Below are 11,502 nucleotides of genomic sequence, written 5' to 3'. Positions count from 1 at the left end.
TGCCCTTTCTCAGAACCAGACCCAACGAAGCTTAAAGACACACTGTAGCTTCCTCCTCCCAGAAGAGATTTTCCAGAGGCATCAGAAAGGAAATGAGAAAGATTCTGAGAGCGCGGGAGTGCTTGTCTCCTGCCCGCGCTGCCGCCATCCCCTGTGGCTCCTCCCCAGACACACATCCCTTCACACCCCTTCTAAAGCTTCAGAGCTGGAGGGCCCAGTCTTGACTCTCCTATCGCTCTCCATTGTAGGCTAAAGGCCGCCATGAGCTCAGAGGCACCCACCACTCGACAGCTCTCGGAGTACCTCAAGCATGCCAAAGGCCAGGCGCGCACAGCCATCCGCAACGGGCAGGTGTGGGAAGAATCCTTAAAGAGACTGAGGCAGAAAGTGGCCTTGACCAATGCCACAGGTACAGAAAACCCACTGACCCTCTGATGGTGGGAAGGGGCCATGACCCCGCAGGAGTGAACAGGAGTCACCAAAAGCTGTATCCCCTATTAGGAGCACCTCCTTGGCTCTCCCTGCTCAGATTCATGGGCTTGCAGAGCATGGAGGGGCTGAGGGGACAGCTGTGCCAGTATGGTTTTGTTTTATTTTGTTTTGTTTTGTTTGCAGAGAAAGGAACTCAAGCCCAGCAAGGTCACACTGCCAACTCCAAATAAGGGGACATTCATGCTCTTTGTGTAATGCCATCTGTAAAGCCTCTGTCCAGAGGAAGTACAAAAGTCAACAAACATGGGCTCCCTGTCCCAAACCACAGTGTCACCACTACTGTGCTTTATGTCTCCATAAAGGAGACATGTAAGCCACCTGTATCAGGGGGATTTACTGGGATTATGTCACAGGAGATGAGATTTCCATCTTGTCTTGCATAATATGGAGCTGAAACAATGAGGTGACGGATTGATTGTGATCTCCAACCCGTCCACTCCCACCCCTACCAAATGCCACAGCTTCTGGAGGGTCAGAGAGGGAGGGGCTTGGTCCCAGCCAGAGGAAGGGGCTGCACGTTCTTCCTGGGAAAACAGCAGGTCCAGGAAGATAGCAGGCTTAGGACTTGAGCAAATTCCAAAGTTCCAAAAGAAGGAAACTGGGATGAGGTAGGGAGAAATAGGGATCACTTTAGACTCTGAGACTCAAAAGGTACAGAGGGTTGAACCCCTGCCCCTGCCAACCTTCACAGATGGTCCCCTGAAGAAGCCCCCATAGAGCAAGATTCCCTTGCTTCTCTTTCATGCAGGCACCGGGATGGATCACAGACTGCTTTAGGAGGTTAGCAGTTCTCTCCTTTCTGTGCCAGCACGGGAGCCTCTGCTGCGTAAAGCCCCACTATGTTACTCCTCCCAGGACCACAGCGCCCCTCACTTAAAAATTACCTGTCCCGGGGCACCTGGGTGGCTTAGTCGGTTGAGCACCTGACGTTGGCTCAGGTCATGATCTCGTGGTTCGTGAGTTCGAGCCCCACATCGGGCTCGCTGCTGTCAGCCTGTCAGCACAGAGCCACCTCTTCAGATCCTCTGCCCCTCCCCTACTTGCCCTCTCTCGATAATAAACAGTTTTTAAAAATTACCTGTATCTTCCCAACATCTTCCTTATCTAGGTTCCTGCTTGCTTGGTACTTTAGATGTCAGTGAAGCTTTAGAAGAAGAAAAGCAGTCTTATCAGACTAACTCCTACCAACATGTGCTTAACCTCTCAGCGGTATTTTGTTCTAAAAGAAAGATCTGTTGATTCGAATGCCCTGATTTTAAAAAAAAAAAAAATCACTAACAATGCTAGCAACTTTCACAGTTACTACCTGTGTGGCCTTGGGCAAGTCCCTTGAGCAATGTGGTCTCAGTTTCTCATCTGTAAAATGGGAATTAAACCTCTTACCTCAATGAGTTGTCAGGATTAAACAAGAAACCACCTGAGAACTGCTTACCTAAAACAGACAAATGCATTCCCAGAAAAGTAAGTTCCCCTCTGCTTTCGGTTTCCTGCCTCCCCGCCGTGCCTCAGAATGGAGAAAGAACTCAGCCCCTCTGGCGTCCCTTCTGTTTCAGAACCTAGCCTGGACTTGACTGCACTGTCTTGGGAGGTGGGCTGTGGTGCCCCCGTTCCTGTGGTGAAATGTGACAAGGACAATCCTTACCGAACCATTACAGGAGACTGTAACAACAGGTGAGGGGGCACGGGCACTTGTCGGGGGCGGCCCAGCTAGGGGCTTTGCCGCTTGGCCATTCCCGGCAGAACCCCCGCTGCCTCCCCCTCCCGGGCCTGCGGCCCACCGGAACCCGTTCTTATTGGACCCTTCCCGAGCTTCCCCGTCTTCCAAAGGGGCCGCCGTAGTCCCGCGCCTTCAGAGCGGACGCAGTTCAGCGACCCCCCTCCCCGTCTGAGAGGCGCCTCCCCCGCGCCCCCTTTCCCTCGGGCGGAGTCCCGCCCCTTCCCTACGGGTCCCCCAGGGCTTTGGAGAAGCGGAGCCCGGAGCGCGGGCCGAGGCTGAGGGCGCGTCTTGCTCGGTTTCAGGAGGAACCCCGCTCTGGGCGCCGCCAACAGGGCGCTGGCGCGCTGGCTGCCCGCCGAGTACGAGGACGGGCTCTCCCTGCCCTTCGGGTGGACGCCGGGGAGGACGCGGAACGGCTTCCCGCTCCCGCCGGTGAGGGCGGGCCCGGGGTGCGCGCGAGCCCCGAGCGGGAGGGTGCAGGGGGAGAACCCAGAGAGGACGGGAAGCGCCACCAAACGCGCACGGAACGGAAGAAGAAATAGGTGGGAGGGCGGAGGTACGAGGTGGGACCCGCAGCCGGGGAGAGGCGGAGACTTGGACGGGCTCGGGCCGTGCTCCCCTAAGTGCCACTAGAGGGCAGCGGAGCCCGGAGCCCAGCCACGTGGTGGTCACGTCCTAGCTGCCCACAGGCCAGAAACCCTGGGGTCTCCCAGGCAGATGGCCTCCCTGCCCCATCCTGCCCGCGCTTACCCCGCCCCGGCCCCTGGGGTGCATCAGCTGTTGTTTGCCCGGAGGTCCTATCTGTTGGCCTCTTCTGAGTTGGCAGCCCCTCCCCCAGAGCCCCTCTCCTCCTCCCAGACACCTGGCACCTCCCTGTCGCTTCACAAGCAGCCTGTCTTTGTTTTCCCTTTTCCATAGTGGAAAGGTCACTGGCCTTGCAAGCCATCAGTTCCCACAGACGTGTGTTCAGTCTCATCCCTACTATCCCCTTTTGTAGCTGCAGGACCGTTGGAAATTGGCCTCACCTCTCCAGTGTCCTCACCTTCAGAAAAGGTGTAATGCCACCCACCTCACAAACTTGTCATGGGGATTAAATGTACCTGTTATACCCTGGGTGTTCAATAAAACTGCAGTTGAATCTGACTCCTCAAAGCACTTTTTCCTCCAATCCTTCCTCCCCTTCTGTCTCCATCTGTAGGCCCGCGAGGTTTCCAACAAGATTGCAGGCTACCTGAGTGAGGAGGGTGTTCTGGACCAAAACACGTCCTTGCTGTTCATGCAGTGGGGTCAAATTGTGGACCATGACCTGGATTTTGCCCCCGACACCGAGCTGGGGAGCAGCGAGTACTCCAAAGCCCAGTGTGACAAGTACTGTATCCAGGGAGACAACTGCTTCCCCATCATGGTAGGCCCCTGCAGCTGTTGGTAACAAAACCCCTGCCTCCCTGATGTAGCAGGGTACCTCATGGTAGATCTCGAATGCTGATTTGACAGCTTCCCAAGCCTCACACATCCATTCATTCACTCATCCATTTATTCAATAAATAGACATTAATCATCTACTCCGTGCCAGGCATGGCACTAAGCACTGGGGATTCAAAGGTGAATAAGACACTGTTCCTTTCCTCAAGGACAAAGAGCCTGTGTGGGAAATGGACAAGTAACCACTAATGGTGAAATTGGGAAGCTCTGGGGAGGGGCGGGTTGTCTATGTGCCTGGCCCAGCAGCATTGGCATCACTTGGGGACTTCTTAGAAATGTAAAATCTCAAGCCTCATCCCAGACATTGGGAAACAAAATCTACATTATACCAGGATCCCTAGGAGATTCCTTCTATACACAGTGAAGTTTGTAGAACGCTGCTGTAAGTCATCGGGGTCTGGGACGGCTGCTCCCAGAAAGAGCTGCAATTTGATGGATGAATCAGAGTGAGAGCAGGGATTTGTGGGGATTTCCAGCAGGAAGAGAGAGGCACTTGCAATGGTGCCCCATTTTTTTCTTATTTTACAGTTAGAGAGTGATTTATTCACTCAAACAAATCAAGGCTCTGTGCTGTGGTGTAAAGAACACGGACTGTGGAGAGAAGTCAGTCTAGATCTGAATCCCATATATTTCCCTTCCTGTTTACAAGTTCTGGAACAAATTACTTAACCTTTCTGAGCCTCGATTTTCTCACCTGTAAAATGGAACTGAATTATCTACCTTACATTTTTTGAGGACCAAAGTGAGATAAAGTATGCATAATGCATAGCACATGTTAGATCCAAAATAAATAAATGGTAGCTGTTTTTAGTAATTTTTTTATTGTTTATTTCTTTTGAGAGAGTGCATGCAAGCAAATGGGGGAGGGGTCAAGAGAGAGGGAGATAGAGAATACCAAGCAGACTTGGACTCAGGGGCTCATCACAGTGTTCATTGGGGGGAGGCTTAATGGAAGGGGGGAGTTTGTGAGGGAGGACTCGTGCGGGAAGGGCTCAATGCTGGACTCGACCCATGAACCACGAGATCATGCCCTGAGCCAAAATCAAGAGTCGGTCGCTCAACTGACTGAACCCCCCCCAAGTACTCCGTTCATAGTAGTTATTAACAAAGCCTTTCCTATTTCTTGTCCTGCTTCCCTGTCCAGGGATCTCAGGACTCCCTCCCCACCAAAAATTTGGAACCTCTGCTATAAAAGAGTGAATGATTCCCCTCAGACCTTTTACACAGTGGGATGTAATGAACTTCAGGGCATTGTGGCTCAGGATGTATAGTGTCAGCAGGAGGCATCTGGAATCAGTGTCTGGTCCCAGCGTCCCAGAAGGGCTCCATCAGCATCTTTGCCAGCCGCATCCAGACCCACCCTGGGGAGAGGTTGCCAGATCCCAGCTGTGCCACCTCTGCCCAGTCACCCACCCCCCAATCTCTCTGCAGTTCCCTCCCAATGACCCCAAGGTGAAGACTCAAGGGAAGTGCATGCCCTTCTTCCGAGCTGGGTTCGTCTGCCCCACTCCACCTTATCAGTCCCTGGCTCGAGATCAGATTAACGCTCTGACCTCCTTCCTGGATGCCAGCCTTGTATACGGTCCTGAGCCCAGCCTGGCCAGCCGCCTTCGAAACCTCAGCAGCCCGCTGGGCCTCATGGCTGTGAACCAGGAGATCTGGGACCACGGACTGGCTTACTTGCCCTTTGACATCAAGAAGCCAAGCCCCTGTGAGTTCATCAACACCACGGCCCAAGTGCCCTGCTTCCTGGCAGGTGAGTCCAGGCTGGGAACAGAGGGGCCCAAGGACTGGGAGCAGAGAGAGACCAGAAAAACCAGGAGGCTGCTAGGTAGCTTCCAGAGAGGCTTTACTGCTTCTGCTTTCCGCATGCTTTCTGGAAAAATGCACACCAAGCCCCCACTGCCTCTGGCACTGGTCCAGGACTGGTAGAAGGGCCCGGATGAATACAGAATCTAAGAACATGTGTTCACCATCAAACAAACAAAACAATTAAATCCAGAGAAGCACAAATAAGAAAAACCTACCACCCACAAATGATCATTGTTAACATTTTTAATGCCCACCTTTCCAGGTTTTTTAAATCATAGATATAGTTCTACATTGTTTTACATAATTGGGGTTATACTATCAGTTATGTTCTATAACCTGATGTCTTCACTTAATATATCACATCATTAAATATTCTCCAGCATGATTTTTACTGTCTGCCTGATATTCCCTGACATACATTATCATGATTTATTTTCTCAATCCTATTTAGAAACACTTAAGTCATTTCTAGTTTTCCTGTTTTTTTTATTTTTATGTTTTATTTTTTTATTTTAATTTTAATTTTTACTTTATTGTTTTTAGGTAATGAATATCCTTGTTGATGAATCTTTGCGCTCATTTAAAAAAATTTTTTTAATGTTTAATTTTTGAGAGAGAGCACGAGCAGGGGAGGGGGGAGGAGAAGAGAGAGGGAGACACAGATCGGAAGCAGGCTCCAGTCTCTGAACTGTCAGCACGGAGCTCTATGTAGGGCTCGAACTCAGGAACTGCGAGATCATGACCTGAGCTGAAGTCAGATGCTTAACCGACTGAGCCACCTAGGCGCCCCTGGACTCATTTTTAATAATTTTATTAAGATAATTTGTTAGAAGAAGAAATTTTAGATTAAGAGGAATGCATATTTTTAAGGCTTTTTATAAACTTGGCACAAGGCCCCTGCTCCATACAACCTGTGCACAACCAAAGCCCCCCAATTCTGTTCATTCTGGGGGCCTCATGTCCTCCTGGTCCTCTTTGCCTTGGGCTCCTGGAGGCCTTTCCTCTTCCAAAAATCTACTCTGTCAGGATAACCCCCGCCCCCGCCCCACCTACCTGGACATGGCAGAAAGCCAGTCCATAGGCCCAGATCTCTTGGGTAGATCTCTTCGATTCTGTGTTCACACATATCTCACATCAATCCAGATACAAAACTGAGCCCTTTCCTGTTTTCCACAAAAATATCCGGTAAGACCAAGCATTTGGGAATTTAATAGACTTTTCCTAAAGATTAGAGGACACAAGAAATCCCCTTGTGACCACCTGGTCTTTTGCCAGTTAGCTGACCTCCTATCCTGTCACTCTCTTCTTTCCTTTCTTCCAAAGGCCCCCATCTCTAGGTACTTCTCCCATTGTTACATGGACAAATTCGACCCTACCTAGGAACCTGCCCTCAAACTCCCATTCATAAAACTTTTCAAAGTTTCTCTCCACCAAAAGCCCTTATCTGTTTGTACTGCCCCATCTTAGAAGGAGTTGGGATTGTAATTAGCAAAATTTTCCTTTTTCATGTCATCTGTAGTTTCGAGCACAGTCTTGTGCAGTCAGCCTTCTTATCCCCATTTTCACAGATACAGGGACTGAGGCTTAGAAATGCCAAGTAACTTGTCCAAAGTGACCCAGCTAAAAATCATGTGTGTGGAGCTGAGATTCAAACCTCTGAATCCCAACCCCCATCCCATTCCACTTGACTTCCCTTAGGTTAACTGGAAGGAGGGGCTTAGGAGAGGGTCCCTTGGGGGCACTATCGTGTATTTCTTTGTGCAAGTTACTGGGTTTTGGGGCTACTCAGGGGGAACCAACCTTCCTGCCTTCTGGACTTTCAGGAGATTTCCGAGCCTCCGAGCACACTTTGCTGGCTGCTTCCCACACCCTCCTTCTCCGAGAGCACAACCGGCTGGCCAAAGAACTAAAGAGACTCAACCCTCACTGGGATGGAGAGAAGCTCTACCAGGAAGCCCGGAAAATCCTGGGAGCCTTCATGCAGGTACAGAAGCCCAGGAGCACTGCCTCCCTCACCCACCTAGCTTCTGCCCCCCCCCCCGCCCCGCCACCCCTGCTCTGCCCACAGCCACCCTCCAGCTACCTCCTCTGTGTTCCGCACCTCCTCTTCCCTTCTCCTCCGCTGCTTCCTTCCCACTGCCTCATTATTTCAGCCCTCCTTCTTGTTTCTTTAGCTTCTCTGCCCCAAAATGAATCCCTGAACTCAGAGTGTTGGAGAGTCATTTGTCTGTTGGTCACTCAGTGTGCCTGCCCAGATGCCACCATCACTGGGACCAAAGTCTCCGTCTCTCCTGGGACTGACTGTTGCAGAGCTCTTTGGGTTATTCAGTTGGACTGTCTTCTTTTTCAATTCTCCGCACCTAAGCCACATGTCACAGGCAGAGTCCATTGCTATTGTAGATTGGCTGATTGACTAACTAGAATTAACTGTGCACGTATTTTTTAAGCATTTTATTTTGAAATTATTATAGGTTCTCAGGAAGTTGTTAAAAAAAAAACAGTACACACACCCAGCCTCCTCAGTGCTAATGTTTTTGCATAACTATGGTACAACATCAAAAGCAGGACATTAACATTGACACCAACCAAAGGTCTTATTCAGATTTCACCAGATTTAAATGCAATCGTGTGTGTGTGTGTGTGTGTGTGTGTGTGTGTGTAGCTCTGTGCAATTTTATCACATGTGTAGTTTCATGTAACCACCACCACAATAAAAATACTTCACTCTCCCATCACCTCAGGACTCCCTCCTGCCCCCCTCTGATAGCCACATCCACCCTCCCCCTTCCCAGGTCCCTATCACCTGACAATCACTAATCTGCTCTTCATCTGTACTGTTTGGTGAATGTTACCTAGATAAAACCATGCAGTATGTATCCTTTTGAGGCTGGCTCTTTACATTCAGCATAATTGCCCTGAGGTTCATCCAGGCTGTTGTACCTGTACAGTCCCTTCCTTTTTGTTGCTGAGTAGTATTCCCTGGTTTGTTTAACCATTTACCCAGTGAAGGACATCTGGAGAGTTTCCAGTTTGGAGCTATTATGAATGAAGCTGCTATAGACATTCGTGTATACATTTCTTCATGCAAGTAAGTTTTCCTTTCTCTGGGAAAACTCTGCCCAAGTGCAGTGGGTCATATCGCAAGTCCATTTCGAGTTTTAAAAGGAACTGCCAAACTATTTTCCGGAGTAACTGTACTATTTTATGTTCCCACCAGCAGTGTATGAAACATCCAGTTTCTCTGCATCCTGGTCGTGATTTGTTGTCATTGTTTTTTTATTTTACTCTTTCTGATAGGTATGTAATGTTATTTCATTGTGGTTTGAATTTGCACTTCCCTAACAGCTAATCATGTTGAACATCTTCTCCTGTGCTTATCTGCCACCTGTATATCCTCTGCAGTAAAATACCTGTTCATATATTTTGCCCATTTTCAGATGGATTATCTTTTAATGTTAAGTTTTGAGGGTTCTTTGTATATTTTAGATACAAATCTTCCATCAGATATGTGACTTATAAATATTTTCTCCCAATCTCTCATTTTCTTAACAGAATCTGTTGCAGAGTAAGAGTTTTTAATTTTAATGAGGTCCAATCAGGACACATTTTTTTTTTTTTTTCTCTCATGGGTTGGGCTTTTGTATCAAATCTCAGAACTCTCTGTAGTCCTAGATCTCCAAGATTTTTATTGGGTTTTTCCTAAAGGCTTTATACTTTTATGTTTTCCACTTAAGGCCATGATCCACTGGGGGTTAATTTTTGTATAATGTGTGAAGGTTAGGGTGAGGCTCATTTTCTTTGGCCACAGGGTGTCCAACTGTTCAGCACCACTTACTGAAAAGGCTATCCCTCCTCTAGTGAATTGCTTTTGTTCCTTATCAAAAATTTTTTGGGCATATTAATATGAATTTATCTCAGAATTATCTATTCTATTCTGTTAATCTATGTGTCTATTCCTATACCGGCACCACAGTGTTTACTGTGGCTACACAGCAAGATTTACCATGGGGAACCATGATTCTTCCCACTGTATTCTTTTTCCAAATTGTTTTTGCTGTTCCAGGTCTGTCCCTTTCCTATGTATTTTTAAATAAGCTTATCTACATCTACAAAAAAAAAAAAAACCTTGCTGAGATTCTGATAGGAATTGTATCAAAACTATAGATCAATATAGGAAGAATTGACATCTTTACAACATTGAGTTTTCTAATCTGTAAATGCAGTGTGCCTAAGTGTTTAGGTTTTCTTTGCTGTACTTCATCAGCATTTGGTAATTTTTATCATACAGATCCTGTACATGTTTTGTTATATTTGTACCTGAATATTTCATTTTCTTTGGGTAAGTCATAAATGGTATTAAATTTTTTCTGACCTGCCACTTGCTCTTTATCAGTGCATAAAAATGTAACTGATTTTTATATGTTGACCCTGGCCTTGCTGAGCTCAGTTTGGGGAGTTCTTCTTGTAGAATCTTTAAGATTTTCAAAAAAAAAAAAAAAAAAAAGATTTTCTATGCAATCATGTCATCTGCAAATAAAGACAGTTGTATCTCTCTTTTTGTAATCTATGTTTTTAAACATTTTTTCTCTTGTCCTATATCAGTGGCTATAATTTGCAGTACTGTGTTGAATAAGAGTAGTGAGAACTGGCATCCTTGTCTTCCTAATCCTAGAGGGAAAACATTCAATCTTTCACCATTAAGTATAATGTTTGTTGGGGTGCCTCAGTTGGTTGGGTGTCTCAGTTGGTTAAGTATCTGACTCTGGATTTCAGCTCAGGTCATGATCTCATGGTTCATGGGTTCGAGCCCCGCATCGGGCTCTGTGCTGACAGTGCAGAGCCTGCTTGGGATTCTCTCTCTGTTCCTCCCCTGCTTGTGGTCACTCTCTCTCTCTTCCTCTCTCTCTCAAAATAAATGAACTTTAAAAAAGTGTAATGTTTGTTGTAAATCTTCTGTGGATGCTCTTGATGGGGTTGAGGAAGTTCCACTCCATTCCTAGTGTATGGAGAGTTTTTATCATGAACAGACGTTGAATTCTGTCTAAGGTCTTTCCTCATTAATAAGACTTTTCTTCTTTAGCCTATTCTGTTTGCTTCAGGTTTATTTTACTCTTCCTTCTGGTTTCTTTCAGCACTTGGAAAATGCTATGCCCCTTCCTTCTGGGCTCCATGGTTTCACATTGGTGTTCATTTGTAGATAATGTGTCGCTTCTCTTTGGCGATATTTAAGACTTTGTGTTTAGTTTTCAGAAGTTTAATTGTAATGCATCTTGGAGTACATTTCTTTGGGTTTATAATGTTTGGTATTCATTCAGCCTCTTGAATCTGTAAGTGTATGTCTTTCACCAGTTTGGGGACGTTTCTAGACCTTATTTCTTCAAATTCTTTTTTAGCCACCCCTTTCTTCTCTATGTCTGGGACTCCATTAATAGGAGTGTTAGCTCTTTTGTTATTGTCCCACAGAGCCCTGAGGTTTCTGGTTTGTTTGAGGTGTTTGTGTGTTTGTTTTGTTTATTTTCTCTCTGTTGCTTAGATTGAGTTAATTCTACTGATCTGTCTTTAGTTCTACCCTGTCATCTCCACTCTACTACTGGGTCTTCCTAACAAGTTTTAATTTTAGTTAGTATTTTTCAATTCTACAGTTTCAGTATTTTTTTTATAAATTCTACTTCTTTGCTGAGATGGTCTGTTTTGTGTTTCAAGGTAACTTGTAATTGATTGTTGAAGCATTTTTATGACAACTGTTTTAAAATCTTTATCAGATCATCTCAGTACCTGATTCATGTAGGTATTGGCATCAATTGATTATCTTTCCATTCAAACTGTGGCTTTTCTGGTTCTTGGCATTATGAGTGATTTTTTAAATGATATCCTAGATACTTTAGTTATTATGTTAGGAGACTCAGGATCCTATTTAAGTCTGTTTGGGTTTAACATGTATGTCTGGCATACTTTTGTGGGCTTTAGTTCATATGACAGGTTTTTTTTAAGTTTTTTTT

The 11,502-nt window shown here is 46.5% G+C and overlaps 1 protein-coding gene across 2 annotated transcripts in view; it reads left to right on the top strand.

Annotated features, from left to right (window-relative positions):
- The first annotated feature begins 246 nt into the window (after nt 1–246).
- LPO (lactoperoxidase) overlaps nt 247–11,502 on the top strand; it is a 16,131-nt gene continuing 4,875 nt past the window's right edge. The window contains exons 1-6 of one of the 2 annotated variants that reach the window (XM_040497023.1): nt 247–409; nt 2,046–2,163; nt 2,512–2,641; nt 3,408–3,614; nt 5,123–5,447; nt 7,327–7,487. In XM_040497023.1, coding sequence (XP_040352957.1) covers nt 262–409; nt 2,046–2,163; nt 2,512–2,641; nt 3,408–3,614; nt 5,123–5,447; nt 7,327–7,487 — 1,089 coding nt within the window. In that variant the 5' untranslated portion in view covers nt 247–261. Of the gene's footprint in view, nt 410–1,800; nt 2,164–2,511; nt 2,642–3,407; nt 3,615–5,122; nt 5,448–7,326; nt 7,488–11,502 lie in introns of those variants that run through there. The other variant, XM_040497022.1, reaches the window with a different exon arrangement.

Source organism: Herpailurus yagouaroundi, unplaced genomic scaffold, assembly GCF_014898765.1.
Source record: "Herpailurus yagouaroundi ecotype Mexico unplaced genomic scaffold, PumYag 189, whole genome shotgun sequence".
NCBI classification, from domain to species: Eukaryota; Metazoa; Chordata; class Mammalia; order Carnivora; family Felidae; genus Herpailurus; species Herpailurus yagouaroundi.
The sequence above is the reverse complement of the archived record's forward strand: the minus strand, read 5'-3'. Positions and strand labels throughout refer to the sequence as shown.